At 46.4% G+C, this 22,595-nt stretch overlaps 1 protein-coding gene across 1 annotated transcript in view; it reads right to left on the reverse strand.

Moving 5' to 3' along the window:
- The window catches only part of PKD2L1 (polycystin 2 like 1, transient receptor potential cation channel), a 3,023,543-nt gene that overhangs the window by 1,309,095 nt on the left and 1,691,853 nt on the right, over positions 1-22,595 (reverse strand). Inside the window, exon 9 of the mRNA XM_085603531.1 lies at positions 8,289-8,409. Within this exon, the coding sequence (XP_085459657.1) occupies positions 8,289-8,409 (121 nt within the window). The remainder of the gene's footprint in view (positions 1-8,288; positions 8,410-22,595) is intronic.

Raw genomic sequence — 22,595 nt, forward strand, 5'->3', positions numbered from 1 at the left:
GCATTATGGGTGCTAGACGAGTTGCCAGAATTTTAGCATAGATTTTCGCGTCTGTATTTATGAGTGATATCGGCCTATAAGACCCACATTCCTCTGGAGGCTTATTCTTTTTTTAGAAAAAAAATTATCCGAGTCGTATTCCAAGAGTCTGGAGCGTTCCCCCCTGCTTCGATATATTTAATGAGTTGGGAGAAAGTTGGCAGTAGCTCATCTAAACATCTTTTATATAATTCTAAAGGGATTGAATCATCTCCGGATGCTTTTCCTGATGGCAGAGAAGAGATGGCGGCTCTGATCTCGTCGTGCGCGATATCATCCAGCAATGTTGCTGACACTTCGTTAGCTACCGATGTTTTTTTAATGTACTTCTGGACATATTTTATAATATCAGGTATTTGTGGCTGAGCCTCTGGCGTATATAGATTTTTATAATATGTGACAAACTGCGCTAATATATGGCTCGGTTGTTCATATATCTCGCTGTTTAAGCCTTTGATTTTCTTTATTTGTGTCTTAGCTTGTTCGTCGGCTACTTTAAAGGCTAGAAACTTCCCAATTTTTTCCCCGCTTTCGTATTGAGTTAATTTGTATTTATTAATTTTAACCGCTATTTTCTCCCTGAAAGTTTGTTTAACTGTTGATTTTAAGTTTATTAATTCATATCCTATAGTTTCTAAATTTAAAGAGCCATTTAGTAATGCTTCTGCATATTGATCCTCCATGATCTTGACATCTTTAAGGATCCCATCTTTTTCTATCTTGCGTTGCCTATTCTGTGTCCAAATATATTGCTGGTATGCGTTGTAAAGGTAGTATGCGATGTAATGGAATGCGTTGTAAAGGTAGTTTTTAAAAATGCGTTGTAGTGTCATGCTATGTAATGGAATGCGTTGTAGTGGATGTTGCGTTGTAAAAAATGCGTTGTAAGTGCATGCGTTGTAAAAGTGTGCGTTGTAACGACATACATCCCATCTGTATACTTGCTGCCCCAGGAGTAGCTGTACTGGGTGCCTTAGGGTCTTTGTTGTGGGGGCAAGATTTATCTACAGTTAGGTGTCCTGACCTCTTACAGTTATTACACCAGGCCTTTAAGGGATCAAAGTTCTTCCCCCTATAGGGTTGAGGCACATAGGGAGTAGTTTGGGTCCCACCCCCTGAACAGGTTTTTGGGGCCCTTTGGAAGACTCAGACTTTTTATCTAGGGGATTCTCACCACCTTTCCCCTGGGGATGCTTTGTGACCACCTTCTTCTGGTCACCCCCAGTGGCTGTCCTTGTCACCCTAGTCTTGACCCAGAGGTCTGCCTTCTTTCCCAAATCTTGGGGAGAAATTAGACCTATGTCTACCAAACGCTGATGCAACTTTTCATTTGTGCAGTTACTTAATATATGTTTCTTCATGAATAAATTGTACAATCCAGTAAAATCCTGCACACCATGTCCAGCTAACCAACCATCCAGTGTCTTTACTGAGAAGTCTACAAAGTCAATACAGGACTGGGTCTGGGTTTTGTGAGCCCCCCTGAATCTAATTCTATATTCCTCAGTAGTGAATCCAAATCCCTCAATCAGAGTCTTCCTTATGAGGTCATAGGATCCTGCTTCTGGCCCAGAGAGGGTCAGAAGCCTGTTTCTGCAGTTACCAGAGAACAGTTCCCACAGGAGTGCCCCCCCAGAGAGGTTTCTTTACTCTTCTTATTTCACAAGCCTTCTCAGAGGCTGTGAACCATTTGGTGATGTCATCACCTTCCTCAAATTTAGGGACAATCCCTTTGGGGATTTTAGGATCAGAAGTTTCCTCCCTATCCTTGTTTTTATTATTGCTGCCACCATTGATGGGTGCTAAACCCATCTCTCTCCTTTCTTTTTCGAGAGCCAGGAGCCTGGACTCTAGCTCTAATCTTTTGGCCAGCCTTTCTAAAAGGCTGTCCTCTTCACTGGTGGGTCCCCCAGTGTTCTCTCTGGCACCAGAGTCACCTGTGTGATCTCTAGGTCCCCAGATGCTAATTCTTGGATTGAAGGGTATGGGGGCCCTCTCCTCCCTAGGGAATAGTGTGGGGGAGTTATTATCCACCTCCTCTTCTTCCCTTTCCTCATCTGACTGGCCATCACCATGTTCAGATGGGTGGTCCTTAGCATACTCAGCCAAGAGCTCCTGGAGCCCTAGTTTGGTTGGATGCAGGCCCATTGGTATATTTTTAAGTTTGCATAGGGACCTCAATTCCTTGAAAGACAAGTGTAAGTAAGGTGTGAGGTCGAGCTCCTCCACCAGGTCCATTTTCTAATGGGACTCAAGCAAGGCCCTAGCAAGACTTTTAGTATTTTGGAAAAGACCAATCAGAATTCTAAAGGCAAATTTAAGAGTTCTGTCGTGTGATCAGATGGTAACTAAGTAGTCCAACAAATGCAAGTTTGTATCCCACCGCTGATCCACCAATGTGAGAAAGTGGCTCTGTATGAACTGTTTCCAAATAGGTACAGTGTATACAGAGTCCACGGTCCCCAGAGGTTTGGCAGAGGCTAAAGTTAGATATAACCTTATTCTCTAAAGTGGTAGCTTGGTCGAGCAGTAAGGCAGTATCAGAGGACAGTGTAAAGCATTTGTTGCAAACACTCAGTCAGCAAATGGTCTCACACACTCAATATCTGAACTCTAGGCCAATGGTTTATATATAAAAAATATATGCTTGTCTTATTTTAGAACCAACAATAGGTATCAAAATATACTTTCTCCGAATGCGATGCTTTAGATAAATACTTTTGAAATATGCAATTAGCTTTTGTAGAAAGTTACAGGTTGTTGCAATAAGCAACACCATTTTAAACACAATAATGCATTGAGTTCAATGGAAGATTTAAGTTATTTGCAATAGATTACTTTCAGGATTACTTTTGTAATTCCAGGACTGGATTCTAGATTCAGTCCTGGGTCAATTCTTAGAAACAAGTGATAAAAGTCGACTTAGTTACTGTTATGATTTTTAGACATTATTTTGTTATTTTAAAAGTTGACAGAAGAAATTTCATAGAAAACAGTCAATGATTCCCGAAGGAAGAAAATTCAAGTTGCAGGTATAGTATGTTCTCGTTACTTTTGTAATCCAGCACTGGGTGCCTAGACTCAGTACTGGGACCTCTATCTAAAACAGGTAAGTAATTACGTTTTCACAAACTGTACAATTTTTAAAGAATATTTGAAGTGTGCAAAAATCGACACAGAAGAAATTTCACAGAAAAACATTCAATGATTTCCTATGGAAGAAAATTAGGTTACTGGTAAGTACGGTTGTGAATATTTTTCAGGGTCAGTTCTGGGCACCAAGATCCAGCACTGGGATCTCACCCAATACCAGGTGAGTATTTTCGTTTTCGTTACTCGGCTGATTTTTGGTGAATATTTTAAGGTTTGAAAACTCCACACAGAAGAAATTTCAGAAGAATCCAGTCAATGTTACCCTATGGAGAAGATTGAGTTATCGGCTATTGGGTAAGTACTCGACTGGCAGAGTTAAGGTTCTGGGCACAGACTCAAGGGTCTGCCAGGGTCAGGTAGGTACAGTTGTTACACCCTCAGAGACACAGGGGCAGCCGGGTGCAGAGTGAGTTAGGCCCAATGTTATCCTTTGGGAGGCAGGGGGCCTTGGTTGGTGGCTGCTGACTAGCAGGCCACGCGGCTGTGGGAGCTGGGCTCCTGGTCACTTGCTCAGGGCCAATGGGGAAGTAGATAGGTGCAAAGATTCTTCAGGTGCCACCACCACTTACCCAGAGGTAAGTTGGGTAGTTGGAGGATAGGTACGTACCCAGGAGTTGGACACAGGGGGCTGCAGGGCACCGGGTGCAGGGGTGCCTTTTGGTGTTGGGAAATCTTACCCTCATAGCCAGACTGAATAGACATGCCGCATTTAGAGTAGTAGTAGGAGTTGTTGCTTGCACCTGAATGGACTGTGGCTGCCTCTCACACCCCTGTGGTGAACCTGGCCTAAGCCAGGCGAAACTAGTTTATGTATGCCAGGGGAACTTTGTTGGTACCCACTTCAAAGGGCAATGGGGTATAAATATTGGGGCCCTGACCCAAGAACGTTAGATAACTGCTAAACTAAGACACCTGCCAGGAAGAACAGCTCAAAGACCTGCCAGAAGGAGGACTGCCCCTTTGCTGTTGTTGCTTTGCTGGGTTGGCCTGCAGTTGCTGCTTCTGTCTTGGGCAGGGAAAGGACTGGACTGTTCTTTCTGCATACAAATTAACTTCAAGGGCTTGATGTAGAGCTTGCCTCCTGTTGGAAATCTCAGGGAAATCATTGACTTTATCATCTTCTAGGTAGATGCTTCTGGAACTGGATGTTTCAATTGCCACAGAGGAGAAAGGTAAATCGGCACCGTCAACGATACCACTGCCGGCATTATGACCAGAAGGCACTGCAGAGGGCACCGCCACACTTCGCACTGCAACCCTGGTCTAACCGACACCGCAGTCCAACACGGCCACCAAGCCACTGCTTGCACCATGACCTGTGGGCACCACACTCCGCATCACCTCACTTCACACCGCCACCCTGGTATCACCTATGACACCGTCACCAATGCTGCTGCCTCACCGTGACCTCTGGGCACCGCTCGCATGGAATGCGAAGCACAATCCTGCTTCACAATGCAGCCCTGGTCTCACCGATGATGACGATCCAAGCTGCCTCCACTGTGGTTTGAGGGCACCGCTCATAAGTTACACAACGCACCACCCTGTCCCACACCGCAGCCTTGGTCCACTGGTGCCAGCGAAATCGACTCCAGATCGTCAACCAACGCCTCTGCTTCCACGGCGGCCTATGGGCCCTGCACACCCCATTGACCCATCTCATGCCGCAGCGCTTCAGCAACAACGATGCAGCTGCTTGCACCGTGACTTGTTAGCACCCCACCAAGCACCACCCCAATGCACACTGCAGCCCTGGTTTAACTGACACCGCTGGACGACCATCACTGAGCCACTGCCTACACCGCGTACTGAGGGCAGCGCACGTCACACCACTCCGCTTCACACTGCATCCCCGCCTGCTGACACCGACTTCAAACTCATGGAGTTTGACCTACAACTTGTGTGACTTCAAGGGCCTGACGTCTCCTGCACCGACTCCCGGAACCGACACCTGCTGACGCCGCTTTTCTGGTGCTCACCGTAAGGTCCGCCACCCTGCACTGCATCTCCAAAGGTTCTGTTTTACAGGTCTCCCCGACACCGTAGCTGGCCCGAGAAGCCACGGTCGGCCAGAACTGTTGGATTTGTTTGCTCACCACTTCAAGGAACTGTATATCAAACCTATTTTTGCATTATTTATATTTTGATAACTGTATGTTGGATGTTTACCATTTTGGTCTTATTTTACACAGATAAATATTGGATATTTTTTTAAAACTGGTGTGGTGTCCTTGTGTAGTGTTTTCACTGATTAACTGTTTGTTATTTGCAAATACTTTAAACATTGCCTTTGAGATAAGCCAGACTGCTCGTGCCAAGCTAACAAGGGGGTGAGCAGGGGTTATTTTAGGCATGTAATCCCCTTCTCCTGACTAGAGTGGTGAATTCTACCTGGCTTATGTGCATACCCTAGTCAACCAGATAACCCATTTCTAATAAGTCCTTTGTATGAAACAGTGAAATTCACATCTTTAAAGAAGAATCATCTGTTCTCTTTGCACAGAGCATACTGGTCCCAGAAAAGTATGTTGAGGCTGGTAAATCAGGAGACTAAGGGGTGCCATAAATGTGGGCTTAAGAAAGAGGGTGACGTACACATGTTCATTCAGTGTCCCTATATTCAGCCTTTCTGGCAGGGAGTGGTAAGGCTCTATCAGAGGTAATGGATAGAAAAAATAATGTACGCATTGCATTGGCGATTTTAGGTATCCTGGACAATAGAGGGTCCATGGTTAAACTACCCAAGAAATTGCATTCACTCTTATTTTACTTATTTGTGCTGGTGAGAAGGGAGCTGTGAATGAAATTAGTAACCACGTCACCACCAGAGTTTACATATTGGATAAACTCAGCACTATGGGCGGGCAGGTTGGATAGGAATTGTTCTTCAGTGGGAAATGCAGGGATATAGCTGCCATTACACCAATGGTGGAAGAGGCAGATTTTGCAAGGGCATACATGCAGGAGGGGGTTGTTCAATGATCAAGACTGGTTAAACAAAGCCATGAAGTCATCAGACCACTAGGTACAAAGAACACGTGTTGAAGAAGGTCTTGCTGAGGTTGAAGTGCACCTGCGGGATTGGTGGGATGCACTGATGAATCAGGAGGGCAATTGCTACCTGTTGCAAAATGAGGACAAAAAGAAGAAAAAGAAAAGTGAGGACTTTCAAGACCTCCGGAGCCGTCAACAGGACCTCACAGCAAAGGTGTCCGATTTTGATGAACCATTCTCAGATAGAGCTTCAGGCTTGCCCCGTCGGAGGATTTTGAGCTCCATAAAAAAAAACTAAATCAGAAGGTAAAATCGTTGATTGAAACAAACCTCATTGGTTTTTCTGACCTGCGCTCCATTGTGGTCGGCCTGAAATAGCCGTTTTTGGCCCCAGTACACCGCTTGCATGGGGTATCATTGGTGCTTAATAATGCTTTTTGATGGTATTTTTACTTAAATCTTTTTTAAAAATCATATCTCCTGTTCCCCTCATTGGATTTTGGTTGTTGTGATTTCATTTTGTTCATTAATATTACACAGTTGTTCAAATGTGGTTAAGGACTTGTATTGCTTGGAACCTTCGCTTTATTACTGCTTTGGTACTGCATAAATACTTTACACATTGCCCTTGGTTAAGTCTGTATGCTCAGTGCCATAGCTAATGTTAATTTTGTGACTTCAGGGTTAATCCTGACAAGATATTGTTATTTTTCCATGAGGTGTGCGGCCGCTGACGTCCACCCCACATAATAATCCACATTTTTACAGTGCTCCTTTTGTTTGACTTTCTCTGATGGACATGCAAACAATCGGTCAGATGTGTAAAGCCTTAAGTAACTGCTACAGCAATTTACTCTTGCACTTGAATCGCTTGATCCTTTGTATGTATACAATCCAGTTCCAGAATACACAGCCTTGTTGTCTTCTTCCGCAGCCTATTTCACATTTTCAAACAGCTCCCAATAGCAAGATGCCTTCCCCTAGCTATGTTGTGGAAAATAACGAACACTAACAACAAACTAGGAGATAGCAGAGCAATGACTGCTGTCTGGAATTCACCAAGTACAAGCAAGTGCTAGTGCACCCCACATTAGATGTGCTGGAACAATTGTCATACTGGGGGTGCTAGCCATCGACATTATGTGACATATGTGCCTCGTTTGTACTCTCCACGCTGCTGATATTGCTTCTGAAATATTTGTACACTACTTTATGGAACCAGTTCATGGTTTTTACATACAGAAGACTTGCAGTTCACCTTTTACTTTCCCAGCCAGAGTTTCACTAGTTAAAATTACAAAATACCTTACATTTGCAATCAGGGAAATGAATACTAAACACAGAATTATCAGCATCCTCTTCTTTTTGTGTTCATTACAATGTTATTGATGGCAATAGAGCATTTTTACCCATTTTTACCCATATTATGAATAAAGATACTTGCAATAATCATATCTTCTTTCTTTTATTATGTTAATGACATGAAATAACTATAGTTTCTCATATGTTTTATCTCAATGATAGAGCAGCTAATATTTGTATTCAAGTTCGTATTCCAGGTCAAGGTTTAATACAGTATTTTTGTTTTGATTTGTCTAAAAATTCAATAAATATTATTTGAAAGAAAATAATTTTACATTCCCTTTCAACATCCTTCTATTCACTTTCAATATTTCTATTGTATGTGTACATTAAATGTCAATAAATATGGTGATATTATTCTTTTACTCAAACTCGGTTTACACTATGTACAATAATTATATATAACTACATTTACGTGCCTGACTTATTGACTTTAGCAATACATGTTTTAATAGCAACTGTGTGTCTGGGTGTAGGGTGGGTGGGTGAGTTATGGTTTGTGCAACGTGCCATGACCTTGTACCTAGTCCCCACACTGTACGGCTAAAGTCTTTGCGTAGTGAGTGCTGTGGACTCGCAAATGGGGGGAGGGGGTATCATATATATGCGGTTTCTCACCTTCCTCCACTACATACACATGCATTAACATTTGTAGATTAATTATTAACACACTGAAATGTCAAACATTCATGTTATTCACAATGCTCTTTATTAAGGACATTGTTGACATTTTTACTTACCAGCAATACAAAGAAAACAAAGAACACATAGGTGACAAAATATATTGGTCCCAATAGCCTGTTCGCATTGTCAATTGCGTCGTAGTCAAAATCACCCAGAATTATTCTAAATTGTGTGAATCTAGGAGATATAAGGAGGAAGAGCGCTTGTTAGCTTTGGTTTTAAATTCATTAACAAGTACACTGTTTAAAAAGGACTATACAATTTTTTTTTTTTACTTATTTACATTGAATCTCAAAAGTTCAAATTATAATAACAAAAATCGCTTGTTGGTGAGGAAGTAGTCCACTATTAGAAGCATGCGGCAAAGAAACAAGAAAAATGTGGTACATTTCATGTTCCTATGACTTATGTATTAAAGGTCTAGGCAAATGGTAGAAGCCCCTGTTTAATAAGTGGGGATTGTGGGCTGTCGTGCCAGCCACCATATAATTCCCATCTGCCAAAAAGGATTGGCAAAGCGAATAGGTCTGGCTTACAAAAGCATTACAGTAGTTAGTTTTGATTCTGAATTGAAAGTATGTGCAACAACAATAAAAATGAGTAAATAAAAGAAACTGTGGTGCAGCTACCTAAAAATGGTGGTCATAAGCTTGCTATACAAATATTATATAAATATATATACATACAATTTTATTACCAGAGTATGGAGGCTTCCAACCAGCCAGGTCTACTTAGAACTGATATAGTAATCCTTTTTAGTTTGAATACACATCACAGGAAAATGTGAATCTTAGTGGTGCAAATAAAAAGTTGGCACCTAATTACTATAAACTGAAGGCTTGTTTCAGTTAGGCTTGGCATAACTCATGTCATTTTGTGTCACATATTTATACAAAAGGCATCTTGCACTCAAACAATTACCCTAACAGTCAATTCGGGTTAAAACAACTCAAAAATTTAATTTCAAGATAATTTATAGTTGATTGCATTCAAAACACTGTTGCTCCCATTCAGTTTTGTTGTTTTGCGCTCAACAAGTGCCCAAACACTTTGCTCGGATGAAAAATCTACCTGAAATGTTTCTTGACAGCCTAACGTAAAGGATATGCCACTCCCATTCAAAACACTGATGTTCACTTTCAGATTCCTAGTTTCACATTCAAAAATTACCTGAACAGCCCACTTAGATTAGAAATCTACCTGAAATGCCAGTCATGTTAAAAATGTACCCAAACTGTACATCTCACTTTAAAATTTCTCCCCAAAATTGTGCGATGTGGCTTAATGCATAAAATTGGTCATTTAATTTAAATTTCTTTATGCAAAATTACCACAATTACTTTGGAGCAATTGAAATGTCACCCAGTAATAGTTTAAGTACAAAAGAAAAAGTCACTCGATAGGATTCCTTAGTGATTCCCATCTTCCAAGCGGATCCAGCCCGGACTTTCCAGCGAGCCTACAGTACCACCGTGGCCGTAAGGCGAGAGACCGTCGCTCTGCACCGCGCTTGCCTCAAGCCGTTTCTTCCGTTTCTCCTGCCCTGCCCGGCTGAGCCTCTCCTTGGACCCTTGGACTCCTTGGACACTTATCCTCACCCAGCAGCAGCAAGGCAGAGGTAAGGCAAGGTGGCAAGGAAGCAGGGCGGCCACGGTCGGGTCACCGTGCGCCAGGTAGCCAACTGCAGCTGCTTTTAGAGGCGGCTGCTGAGCCTGAGCCGGGGGGAACCCGCAGAGGTGGCCCAACTAGGTTGGGTGCAGCCATTTCTTATGGAGTGCCCCGCTCACCAGCCTGCTACACCACCTTGCCATTTGGGTGCCACTCGGGTGCGCAAGGCAGAGAAGAGCCAGGGGTGTGGCTGCCACTGAAGAGTTGCTGCAGAGCCTCACTTCGCCTCACTCTGCGCCACCGCACCAGGAGGTGACTAGCCGGGGAGGCCAGTTGGGGTCAGCTGGAGGAGGTTTTGTCCACGGCTTCCAGCAGCAGGGGCTGCAGCTGACATCTTCTCCCTGCTGCTGCAACCAGACAAGCTTCTCCGGATCTTCAGGGTCATCTGGCCTCCAGCTCCACCATTCCAGCCCCACCCTTGCGTATGCCTTGAAGCTACCCTTGCGGTCCTTTTGTGCAGGCGTGGCAATGGGGGCACGGATACCTGACTGCGCAACAAAAGGCAAACGGACCCCTCGACGCAGGTCCTTCACTTTCTGAGCTATCAAACAACTCCCAAATCCAGAGCTAAAGCCCAGGGGGCCCGCCTCCACCCTTTCCCTACTGCCCTGCCCAGCCAACAGGCACAGATGAGGTCGGGGAAAGTAAGAGGGCTACTTCCCCGAGGCTGGGGGTGAAGAAAGGGAAGAAACAAAAATAATGCACCCCTGCTCGAGCCAGAGCAAGCACTGCATTAATTACAATGGGCCCTGTGAGAAGTTGGCCTGGTATATGCTGTCCACTAGTGGTAGCTATGGAGAGCAGCCTTCATGCTAAGTCTTGAAGGAATGTAAAGCAGCTGGTTTTACCAGTCTATAATCTCTTGAATGACCAAATGAAAGGACAACCACACCAGGTATATATTTAAAATATATGTATTTAAGATAAAACACACCCCTCTAGTCTCTTTATGAGACTGGAGTTCGAAGTACTTTAGTTACAAGTTAGCAATCAACAGTAATAGCACAAATACACGTTTGGGCCCTAGGAGCGTACCAAACCATATACCAATAAAGTGGTATAAGAACCACGACTGAACTAGACACAAGGCTTAGAGCCTGTAGAATCGCTGGGACCCCAAGGAACCACCCAAGGTAGTGACACAGGGGACCCACAGGGGCCGTGTGCAGTGGGTTCCCGTTAGCTTCTATGGGCAATGTCGCGGTTGGAAATTTAAAGATTAGGGACACTTAGAAATGAGTCAGGACCAAATCCTTTTGGATTTAGAAGTTCTAGGGCTAGCACCCACGGGAGCACTGGAGTACTCGTGTTACCTCACCCAGGGAAGCGAGGTGCATGGGTGTCTTTTGGTGTCGGGTCGTGTCGTCGATTTCAATGGGAGCTGGCGAAGAAGTGCTGCCGCCGTGAAGAGGAGAAGTGTCCGAAGTGATCCAAGCCTGGATCTAGGATGGAAGGAACCTGAAAGCAGAGGGGACAGAGTCTGGGTCACTTACCAGTGACCAAGGGCACCATAGACCAATGCCCACAGATGTCGGGTGCTTCAGGTGAGTTGATGGGTGTCTTGACTCTTCAGCCACGAGGTGCAGGAGGCCCCGATGACAACCAAGAGCGGGATTCGAGCTGCCCCATGAAGTTTGTCGAGTGCTGCGGTGTCAGCGACCAGATTGGACCCCACAAGCCTTGGCAGTGGCAAGTCACTGGGAATCAGAGAAAGGACAGCGGTGCAGACCAGCAAGGTCTGGGGGACTCACCCAGCAAGGGTAGGTCAGGGCACGTCTGAAGCAACCAGGAAAGCCCAATCAGAAGATGAGTTGCCTTTGTGGGGACCTACTAGCCAATGGGCTAGTGATCGCGAAGGAGCCTCGAGCGGTTGTACTGGAAACTGGCCCACGGGTCACTCGTGGACTGAAGGCCAGAAATCTTCAGTGCAGGAGATGCTCAAGGCTGGGGCTACTGGAAGCCCAAAGCACAACTTCGAGGAAGACCAGGAAGATGATGTTGCTGCAAAAGTTCACGGTGTCCAGGGGTCATGGTTCCACGTCATCCACGATAGCCACGGGCCTCAGCTTTGCTGTGGATGCAGGGTAGCCTCGGGAAGTCTGGAAATCTACCTCTGGTGATGCAAAGACTTCGGCGTCCGGCGGGAGCTTCAGCAATGCCGACCAGTCAGTTGTTTCTATGGTGCCTGCCAAGCAGGAGAGTCACTTCTAGACCCCAACCCCAGGGTGATTTCTTCAGTCTAAGCAAAGTAGAACGTCGAAGGTCCAGGATATATATTGCAGAGGTTCGTCCAGGCTATAGTCGCAAGGACTGGGTTCCCATACTTATGCAAAGTTTGGGGGTTGGACATACTCTAGGGCCCCACCTATGAGAAGGTTTGGAAAGAGGGGTGGTTACACCCATTTCCTTTGTCCAGTTTCATGCCATAGCAGGGGCAGGTAGCCCCTGAAACCGGTTTGAACTGGACTATGCACAGGGACACCAAGTGTGCCCTCAGTGCAGACTTCAAAGCACCAGAGAGTGCTCCCGCCCAGCCCCAATACACATCTGCCTGTCTGGGGAGGTGGTTACACCTCCCTGGGACAGGAAACCTATTGTCCAGGCCTCCCGTGCCGAAGTTTTGGTCAGCAGCAGGAGGCCGACCCGTGTCTGTGGCAGAGGCATCCATTTTGTGATGCCAGGGCTGTAGAAAGTCCTACCGGGTTAGACCAGTGTGAACATGTCTCTTCCTCTAGAAGGGTGGAATGCTACCCCTGCCGCCAGAACTGGCGGGGGGGGGGGGTAGTATTCCAAAGCGTTTGACACCAAACACAACATGTTTCCGTGCAGCCAGTCCAAAGTTAGCATTTACCGTAAGGTTATAATGCACTTAGGAGTATATGGTCGGGCTGCACCACAAACAGCATCAGAGGAGGTACTCTGAACACTGCAGTGGGGCTCTACTCATGCAGGGGCACCCTCTCACATAAAAACCAAGCACTCTGCCTTCAGGATTGTTAATGCCTGCCATAGGAGTTACTTATAGGTCTGTGCAATGGTAGTGATATAGGTATCCTATACCACAGTAAGGGGTGCAAGCACCACCTTACCCAGGCTGCAGTAGCAGACCTGCTGTGTCATTTTGGAGTGCTTCCCAGGGGTGGTATAATACATGCTTCAGTCCCTGGTAGGCCTCTGAGGTACCTATGCCCTAGGTACATAGTATACCATATACTTGGGGCTTATAAGGCACTCCAGAATCCAATTAGAAATGTACCTAATGTACATGGAAACCATTTTAGAGAGGAAGCAGCTAGGCTGGGGTCCTGATTAGCAGGGCAATAGCCAGACTAAGGTCAAAAACAGTGAAACACCAGCAAAAAGTGGGGGTACCCATGTGAAGCAGATACTACTCTCCTGCAGAGAGGTACAGAAAGAAGCAAGGGAAGTGCAGAAAGAAGCAAGAGAGGTGCTGAAAGAGGCAAGAGAGGTGCAGAAAGAGGAAGAAAGGTACAGAAAGAAGAGAGTGAGCTGCAGAAAGAGACAAGAGAGGTGCAGAAAGAGGCAAGAGAGGTGCAAAACGTAGCAAGAGAACTGCAGAAAGAGGCAAGAGAAGTGCAGAAAGAGGAAGAAAGCTGCTGAAAGAAGCAAGAGAAATACAGAGAGTTACAGAAATAAGCAAGAGAAGTAATGGAACAGGCAAGAGAGGTACAGAAAGAAGCAAGAGAGGTACAGAAGGAAGCAAGAGAGATACAGAAGGAAGCAAGAGAGATACAGAAAGAAGCAAGAAAGGTGCAGAAATAGTCAACAGAGGTGCAGAACAAGGAAGAAAGGTGCAGAAATAAGCAAGAGGAGTGCAGAAAGAGGCAAGAGAGGTGCAGAAAGAGGCAAGAGAAGTGCAGAAAGAGGCAAAAGAACTGCAGAAAGAGAAAGAAAGGTGCAGAAGGAGGACGAAAAGGCACAGAAAGGAGCAAGAGAAGTGTAGAAAGAAGCAAGAGAGGTGCAGAAAGGAGCAAGAGGTGCACAGAGAGGCAAGAGAGTTGCACAAAGAAGAAAGGCACAGAAAGAGGTAAGTGAGGTGCAGAAAGAGGCAAGAGTGGTGCAGAAAGAGGCAAGAGAGGTGTAGAAAGAGGGAAGAGGGGTTCAGAAAGAGGCAAGAAGGGTGCAGAAAGAAGCAACAGGGGAGCAGAAAGAGGCAGGAGAACTGCATAAAGAGGCAAGAGAGGTGCAGAAAGGCAGGACAGATGTGAGAAGATGGGTGCAGTTCAGAAAGAGGCAAGCGGGATACCGAAAGTAGCAAGAGGGGTGCTGAAAGAAACAGAGGTGCAGAAAGAGGCAAGATGGGTGCACAAAGAGACAAGAGAATTACAGCAAGAAGCCACGGATATGCAGAAAGAGAGGTGCAGGAAGAGGTAACAGAGGAGCAGAAAGAGGCAAGGAAAGGGCAGAAAGAAGTAAGAGAGGTGCAGAAAGAGGCAAGAAATGTGGAGAAAGAGGCAACAGAGGTGCAGAAAGAAGCAAAAGAACTTCAGAAAGAGTCAAGCAAACTGCAGAAAGAGAAAGTGAGGTGCAGAAAGAGGAAGGAAGGTGAGGAACGAGGAAGAAAGCTGTAGAAAGAAGCAAGAAAAGTACAGAAAGAAGCAAAAGGGGTGCAGAAAGAGGCAAGAAGTACACAGGGAGGTAAAAGAGGTGAGAAAGAAGCAAGAGTGGTGCAGAAAGAAGCAAGAGCTGTGAAGAAAGAGGAAGAAAGGTACAGAAAGAAGCAAGAGTAGTGCAAAAAGAAGCAAGAGAGGCACAGAAAGAAGCAAGAGAAGAGATGACACAGGCAAGAGAGGTACAGAAAGAAGCAAGACGTGCAGAGATAAGCATGAGACGTGTAGAAAGAAGAAAGAGGTACAAAAAGAGGCAGGAGAAGTGCAGAAAGAGGCAACAAAGGTGCAGAAAGAGGCAACGAAGGTACAGAAAGAGGCAAGAGAAGTGCAAAAAGAAGCAAGAGAAGTGCAGAAAGAGGCAAGAATAGTACAGAAAGAAGCAAGAGAACTGCAGAAAGAGGCAAAAGAACTGCAGAAAGAAGCAAGAGAGGTGCACAAAGATGAAGAAAGGCACAGAAAGAGGCAAGTGAGGTACAGAAAGAAGCAAGAGAGGTAAAGAAAGAGGCAAGAGCAGTGCAGAAGCAGGCAAGAGAAGTGCAGAATGAAGCAAGATAGGTGCAGGAAGCGGCAGAAAAGTACAGAAAACTGAGTGAGGTGCAGAAAGAGTGAAAGAGGCAAGTGAGGTGCAGAAAGAGGCAAGAGAAGTGCAGAAAGGCGCATTATAGATGCACAATGTAGCAAGAGTAATGCAGAAAGAAAGAAGCAAGAGAGGTGCAGAAAGAAAAGTGATGTGCAGAAAGAGGCAACTGAGGTGCAGAAAGAGGCAAGACAGGTGTGCAAAAGAAGAAAGATGCAGAAACTAGCAAGAGAGGTGAAGAAAGAGGAGAAAGCAGCAAAAATAGGAAGAAAGGTGCAGAAAAGCTAGAGTATTACAGAAAGAAGCAAGAGAGGTGCAGAAAGAAGCAAGAGAGGTGCAGAAAAAGTAGAGTGAGGTGCAGAAAGACAAAAAAGAGGTACAAAAAGAGGCAGGAGAGGTGCAAAAAGAAACAAGAGAAATGCGAAAAGAAGCAAGAGAAGTGCAAAAAGAGGAATAAAGGTGCAGAAAGAGCAAGAGAAATGCAAAAAGAGGCAAGAGAACTGCAGAAAGAGAAAGATGTGCAGAAAGAAGCAAGAGAGGTGCACAAAGATGAAGAAAGGCACAGAAAGAGGCAATTGAGGTGCAGAAAGAAGCAAGAGAGGTACAGAAAGAGGCAAGAGCAGTGCAGAAGAAGGCAAGAGAAGCACAGAATAAAGCAAGATAGGTGCAGGAAGAGGCAGAAAAGTACAGAAAACAGAGAGAGGTGCAGAAAGAGTGAAAGAGGCAAGTGAGGTGCAGAAAGAGGCAAGAGAAGTGCAGAAAGGCGCATTATAGATGCACAATGTAGCAAGAGTAATGCAGAAAGAAAGAAGCAAGAGAGGTGCAGAAAGAAAAGTGATGTGCAGAAAGAGGCAACTGAGGTGCAGAAAGAGGCAAGACAGGTGTGCAAAAGAAGAAAGATGCAGAAACTAGCAAGAGAGGTGAAGAAAGAGGAGAAAGCAGCAAAAATAGGAAGAAAGGTGCAGAAAAGCTAGAGTATTACAGAAAGAAGCAAGAGAGGTGCAGAAAGAAGCAAGAGAGGTGCAGAAAAAGTAGAGTGAGGTGCAGAAAGACAAAAAAGAGGTACAAAAAGAGGCAGGAGAGGTGCAAAAAGAAACAAGAGAAATGCGAAAAGAAGCAAGAGAAGTGCAAAAAGAGGAATAAAGGTGCAGAAAGAGCAAGAGAAATGCAAAAAGAGGCAAGAGAACTGCAGAAAGAGAAAGATGTGCAGAAAGAAGCAAGAGAGGTGCACAAAGATGAAGAAAGGCACAGAAAGAGGCAATTGAGTTGCAGAAAGAAGCAAGAGAGGTACAGAAAGAGGCAAGAGCAGTGCAGAAGAAGGCAAGAGAAGCACAGAATAAAGCAAGATAGGTGCAGGAAGAGGCAGAAAAGTACAGAAAACAGAGAGAGGTGCAGAAAGAGTGAAAGAGGCAAGTGAGGTGCAGAAAGAGGCAAGAGAAGTGCAGAAAGGCGCATTATAGATGCACAATGTAGCAAGAGTAATGCAGAAAGAAAGAAGCAAGAGAGGTGCAGAAAGAAAAGTGATGTGCAGAAAGAGGCAACTGAGGTGCAGAAAGAGGCAAGACAGGTGTGCAAAAGAAGAAAGATGCAGAAACTAGCAAGAGAGGTGAAGAAAGAGGAGAAAGCAGCAAAAATAGGAAGAAAGGTGCAGAAAAGCTAGAGTATTACAGAAAGAAGCAAGAGAGGTGCAGAAAGAAGCAAGAGAGGTGCAGAAAAAGTAGAGTGAGGTGCAGAAAGACAAAAAAGAGGTACAAAAAGAGGCAGGAGAGGTGCAAAAAGAAACAAGAGAAATGCGAAAAGAAGCAAGAGAAGTGCAAAAAGAGGAATAAAGGTGCAGAAAGAGCAAGAGAAATGCAAAAAGAGGCAAGAGAACTGCAGAAAGAGAAAGATGTGCAGAAAGAAGCAAGAGAGGTGCACAAAGATGAAGAAAGGCACAGAAAGAGGCAATTGAGGTGCAGAAAGAAGCAAGAGAGGTACAGAAAGAGGCAAGAGCAGTGCAGAAGAAGGCAAGAGAAGCACAGAATAAAGCAAGATAGGTGCAGGAAGAGGCAGAAAAGTACAGAAAACAGAGAGAGGTGCAGAAAGAGGCAAGAGAAGTGCAGAAAGAAAGTGAGGTGCAGAAAGAGGGAAACAGGCAAGAGATGCAGCAAGAGGTGCAGAAAGAGGCAAGAGAGGTGCCGAAAGAAGCATGGAAGGTGCAGAAAGAGGCAATAGAGGTTTAGAAAGAGGCATGCTAGGTGCAGAAAAAAGGAAGAGGGATGCAGAAAGAGACCAGAGAACTGTGGAATGAGGCAAGAGAGGTGCAGAAAGAGGCAAGGCAGGTGCAGCAAGGGGGAAGAGGGACGCAGAAAGAGGCAAGAGGAGTGCAGAAAGAAGGAAGAGAGGTGCAAAAAGAAGAATGAGAAGTGCAGAAAGAACCAACAGAGATGCAGAAAGAGGAGTGCAGATGCAGGTAAGAGAACTGCAGAATGAGGCAAGAGTGGTGCAGTTAGAGGCAAGACAGGTGCAAAATAAGGAAGAGAAGTGCAGAAAGAAGCAACGTAGGTGGAGAAAGAGGCAAGAAAACTACAGAGAGGCAAGAGCGGTGCAGAAAGAGGCAGGACAGGTGCAGAAAGAAGGAGGTGGGTGCAGAAAGAAGGAGGTGGGTGCAGAAAAAGGCAAGAGGGTTGCAGAAAGAAGCAACAGAGGTGCAGAACAAAACAACAGAGGTGCAGAACGAGGCAAGAGGGTGCAGAAAGAGGTAAGTGGTACAGAAAGAGGCAAGGGAAGTGCAGAAAGAAGCAAGAGAGGTGCAGAACGAAGCAAGAGAATTGTAGAAAGAAATGAGAGGTACAGAAATAAGCAAGAGAAGTAATTAAACAGGCAAGAGAGGTACAGAAAGAAGCAAGAGTTGCAGAAAGAAGCAAGAGAGATACAGAAAGAAGCAAGAGAGGTGCACAAAGAATCAACAGAGGTACAGAACGAGGAAGAAAGGTGCAGAAAGAAGCAATAGAAGAGCAGAAAGAAGCAAGAGAGTTCCTAAAAGAGGCAAGGGAGGTACAGAAAGCGCCAAGAGAAGTGCAAAAAGAGGCAAGTGAACTGCAGAAAGAGAAAGAAAGGTGCAGAAGGAGAAAGAAAGGCACAGAAAGAAGCAAGTGAGGTACAGAAAGAGGCAAGAGAGGTGCAGAAAGAGGCAAGAGAGGTACAGAAAGATGCAGGACAGGTGTAGAAAGAGGGAAGAGGGGTTCAGAAAGAGGGAAGAAGGGTGCACAAAGAAGCAACAGGGGAGCAGAAAGAGGCAGGTGAACTGCATAAAGAGGCAAGAGAGGTACAGAAAGGCAGGACAGATGTGGGAAGAGGGGTGCAGTGCAGAAAGAGGCAAGCGGGATACAGAAAGTGGCAAGAGGGGTGCTGAAAGAAACAGAGGTGCAGAAAGAGGCAAGATGGGTGCACAAAGAGACAAGAGAATTACAGCAAGAAGCCACAAATATGCAGAAAGAGAGGTTGTTAGACTTGGCATCTTTTGGCATATTTCCCCTAAATTTTTGCTTTCTGACCTCCCGTTTTTGACTCCGTTTTTGCTGGTGTAATGATTCTGCGCACTGTCCTCACTGCTGTCCAGAGGGAAAGTGCAAGTGCTCCTGTATAAAAATGTGTATGGATTGGTGTTTCCATGATTGGCCTATTTGATCTATGTGTCAGTCCCTAGTAAAGTGCACTGCGAGTGCCAGGGTCAGGGCCTATAGATCAAATGCTGTTGGTGCGCTGCAGCACTGGATTGTGCCACCCACGCAAACAGCCTGTAAAGTGTAACTCTTGCCTGCCATTGCACAGTCTGTGCACAGCCTGGGGCTGCCATGTCGACTTGGCAAGTGCACACACTTGCAAGTCCCTAAACCTTCCCTTTCCTACATGTTAGTTACCCCTAAGGTAGGCCCAAGGTACCCTGTGGGCAGGGTGCATTGTATGTGAAAGGTAGGACATGCCCTGGTGTGTGTGGCATGTCCTAATAGTGAATTACAGCCATTTTTGTTTTTCACTATTGCAAGGCTACCTGTTCTTTATAGGCCAGAATGGGCAGTTTGATTATTAGATCTTATAATCCTAACTGACTCAGAGAACATGGTAGAAATTTGAATTTAGTATGCCTGAACTCAGAATGATAAAATACATATTTTAGTAAAGTTGGTTTTAACATTCTGTGTTTGAAAATACCACTTTTAGAAAGTAGGTATTTTCTTGTCTAATTATCCAAACCTGCCTCTGCTAGTTTGTGTATTCCCTGTCTGGAGTTTGAGTGACATGGCTGGGGAATTCCAGGAGACAGGGTGAGTCCGCCCAGTGGTGAATAGAGAGATCTGCATCTAGATGGGAGGGAGGAGTTGCACCTGGGACCTGAATAGGACTGTGCCTACCCCCCACAGTGCTGGCTCCACACCCTGTGGTGCCTCTGATGTCTCTGCCTTGCACTGTGAAAGGAGAGAAGGAATCATGTCAACAGAGTGCTCCAGGGCTGTGCCTTTCCTCCACAATGCTGGCTCTACCTCCTGTGGGGCGTCTGATGTCTCTGCCCTGCACTCCGAAAGGAAAGAAGGAGTCATGTAAAATAAGTGCTCCAAGACTGACCAGAACTGTTTTGGACTAGGCAAAGGCCCCTCTGCCCTCAGAGGACAAAGGATTTTGGGGTATAAGTAGTGGGACCCTGATCCCAAGAATTTTGAATCACGGAACCTGCCAAGACGAAGAGCTGGAAGAGCTGCCAGGAGGAGTACTGCCCCTTCGCTGTGTTGTTGCTTTGTTGGGTTGGCCTGCAGCTGCTGCTTCTGCCTTGGGCAGTGAAAGGACTGGACTGAACTTTCTCTACTTGTGCTGAGTATCTCCAAGGGCCTGAACTGAGCTGGCCTTCTGTTAAGAAGTCTCAGGGACTGCAAAGACTTCACCAACCTCTGGGTACCGCTTCTGGAACCGCTATTTCAGTTGCCACAGAGAAGAGGGAACCGCGACCAACTCAGTCACACTCCATCGCTGGCCTTGTGTCCTGAAGGCACCGCAAGCCGCACCGACTCGCACTGCATCGCAAGCCTTGGTCTCACCGACTCAGTCACCGAGCCGCTGCCTGCACCACATTGAGAGGCACCACAACCTGCATTGCCTCGCTTCACTCCGCTGGCCTGGGCTCACCGACACGGTCGCTGCTGGCTCGACACCCGTTACTGACTCGTCACGCACAGCTGTCCGGCTCGGCCAGCGCCAAATCCCGCCAACCGGCTGTCGCTTGCATAGCAACTTGCCAGCACCGCATCGAGCACCGTCTCACCCTGCACCGTAAGCCTTGGTCTCACCGACGCCGTCTACACGATCGTCACCGAGCCGCTGCTCGCACCGCATCGAGGGACACTGCACCTTGTACCGCTTCCACCTTGCACCATGACCGCGACGAACACCACAACCGGCTCTGTCACCTGCACCACAACCTGCCAGCACTGCATCGAGCACTGACTCGCCCTGCACCGCAAGCCTTGGTCTCACCGACGCCATCTGCACGATCGTCACCGAGCCGCTGCTCACACCGCATCGAGGGACACCACACCGTGCACCGCTTCCACTTTGCATTGCAACCGCGATGGACGCCAAGACCGTCTCGCACCGCCGTGTGGGTCACACTAAAAAAGTTACTGTGAACGAATCTGTCCCACTGTTGCTGGCCCGTACCGACGCGGTCAGCAGGAACTGCAAGACTCTGTTGTTTTCAGCATTGCGGTAGGCTGGGACAGAGCTACCGACTCGTACGAACTGTGTTTTTCAACATATTTTGCAACTTAGAGACATTTTGCGAAGTAACTATTTCTGAAGTACTGTATGGTGGATATTTATCATATTTGGTCTTGTTTATATAAAAATATTGGATATTTTTCTAAAACTGGTGTGGTGTCCGGTTGTAGTGCTTACATTGTATTACTGTTGGTTTTGTGCAAATGCTTTACACACTGCCTCTAAGATAAGCCTGACTGCTCGTGCCAAGCTACCAAGGGGGTGAGCAGGGGTTATTTTAGGAGTGTTACTCCCTTGTCCTGACTAGAGTGGTGGTTTCTGCCTGGCTTGGGTGCAAACCTTAGCCAACCAGAAATCCCATTTCTAACATTAAACAGGTATGGTCTCAGCTTGTTCAGTGCCCAGAACACAGCAAAAGCTTTCCTTTCTATGGCACTCCACCTCTGTTCCCTGGGAAGTAGTCTCCTGCTAAGGAAGACTACAGGTTGATCCAGGCCCTCTTCGTTCAGTTGTGAGAGCACCGCCCCCACACCATGCCTGAAGCATCAGTTTGCACAACAAATTCCTTGGGAAGTCAGGTGCCTTGAGCATGGGCGCCGTGCACATGGCTGCCTTCAGGGCATCAAAAGCTTTCTGGCAAGACTCAATCCAGATCACCTTCCTGGGCTGCTTCTTGGAAGTCAGCTCTGTTAAGGGGGCAACGATGGTGCCATAGCCCTTAACAAATCTCCTATAGTAGCCGGTGAGTCCTAAAAAGGCTCTCACCTCTGTCTGGGTCTTGGGGGGTTCCCAAGCCAGAATGGTGTCAATCTTGGGTTGTAGGGGGGCCACCTGGCCGCTTCCTACCTGGTGTCCCAAGTACACCACAGAACCCTGCCCGATCTGGCACTTACTGGCCTTGATCGTGAGGCCTGCACCTTGCAGAGCCCTCAACACTTTCTCAAGGTGCTGTAAATGTTCTTCCCAGCTGGAATTGAACACAGCAACGCCATCCAGGTAGGCCGCACTGAAATCCTCCAGCCCAGCCAACACCTGGTTGACCAACCTCTGAAAAGTGGCAAGTGCATTCTTCAACCCAAAGGGCATCACCCGAAACTGGTAATGACCTTCTGGGGTTGAGAATGCTGATCTCTCCTTGGCCCCATCGGTTAAGGCAATCTGCCAGTAGCCAGACGTTAAATCAAACATGTTGAGGAACCGGGCAGCTCCCAACCGATCAATGAGCTTATAAGCTCTGGGGATGGGGTGTGCGTCAGTCCTGGTGACGGCATTGAACCCCCGGTAGCAACTGCAGTTCTGGAGTGGCACCGGGTGCAGCAGCATTTGGGACCAAGACCACTGGGCTGGCCCAAGGACTGTTGGAGGGCTCAATCACCCCTAGCGCCAACATCTTAGAGACCTCCTCCTTGATGCTGGCCCTGACCCGGTCAGTCAACCTGTACATTTTGTGCTTTACAGGAGGGCTGTCACCAATGTCCACATCATGGGTACACCAGTGAGTAACACCAGGGGTCAGAGAGAACAGTGGGGCAAACTGTCTCAACAACTGGCGACACTCCCCCTGCTGCTCTTGAGTCAGTGCAGGGGAGAGAATCACACCCTCCACTGACCCATCATGCTCCTTGGTAGTCAGAAGGTCAGGGAGAGGCTCGCTCTCCTCTTCCACCCCATCATCTGTCGCCAAGAGCATACTTACTTCGGACCTCTCGAAGTGGGGCTTGAGGCGGTTCATGTGA

This window comes from Triturus cristatus, chromosome 1_2 (assembly GCF_964204655.1).
Source record: "Triturus cristatus chromosome 1_2, aTriCri1.1, whole genome shotgun sequence".
Lineage (NCBI taxonomy): Eukaryota > Metazoa > Chordata > Amphibia > Caudata > Salamandridae > Triturus > Triturus cristatus.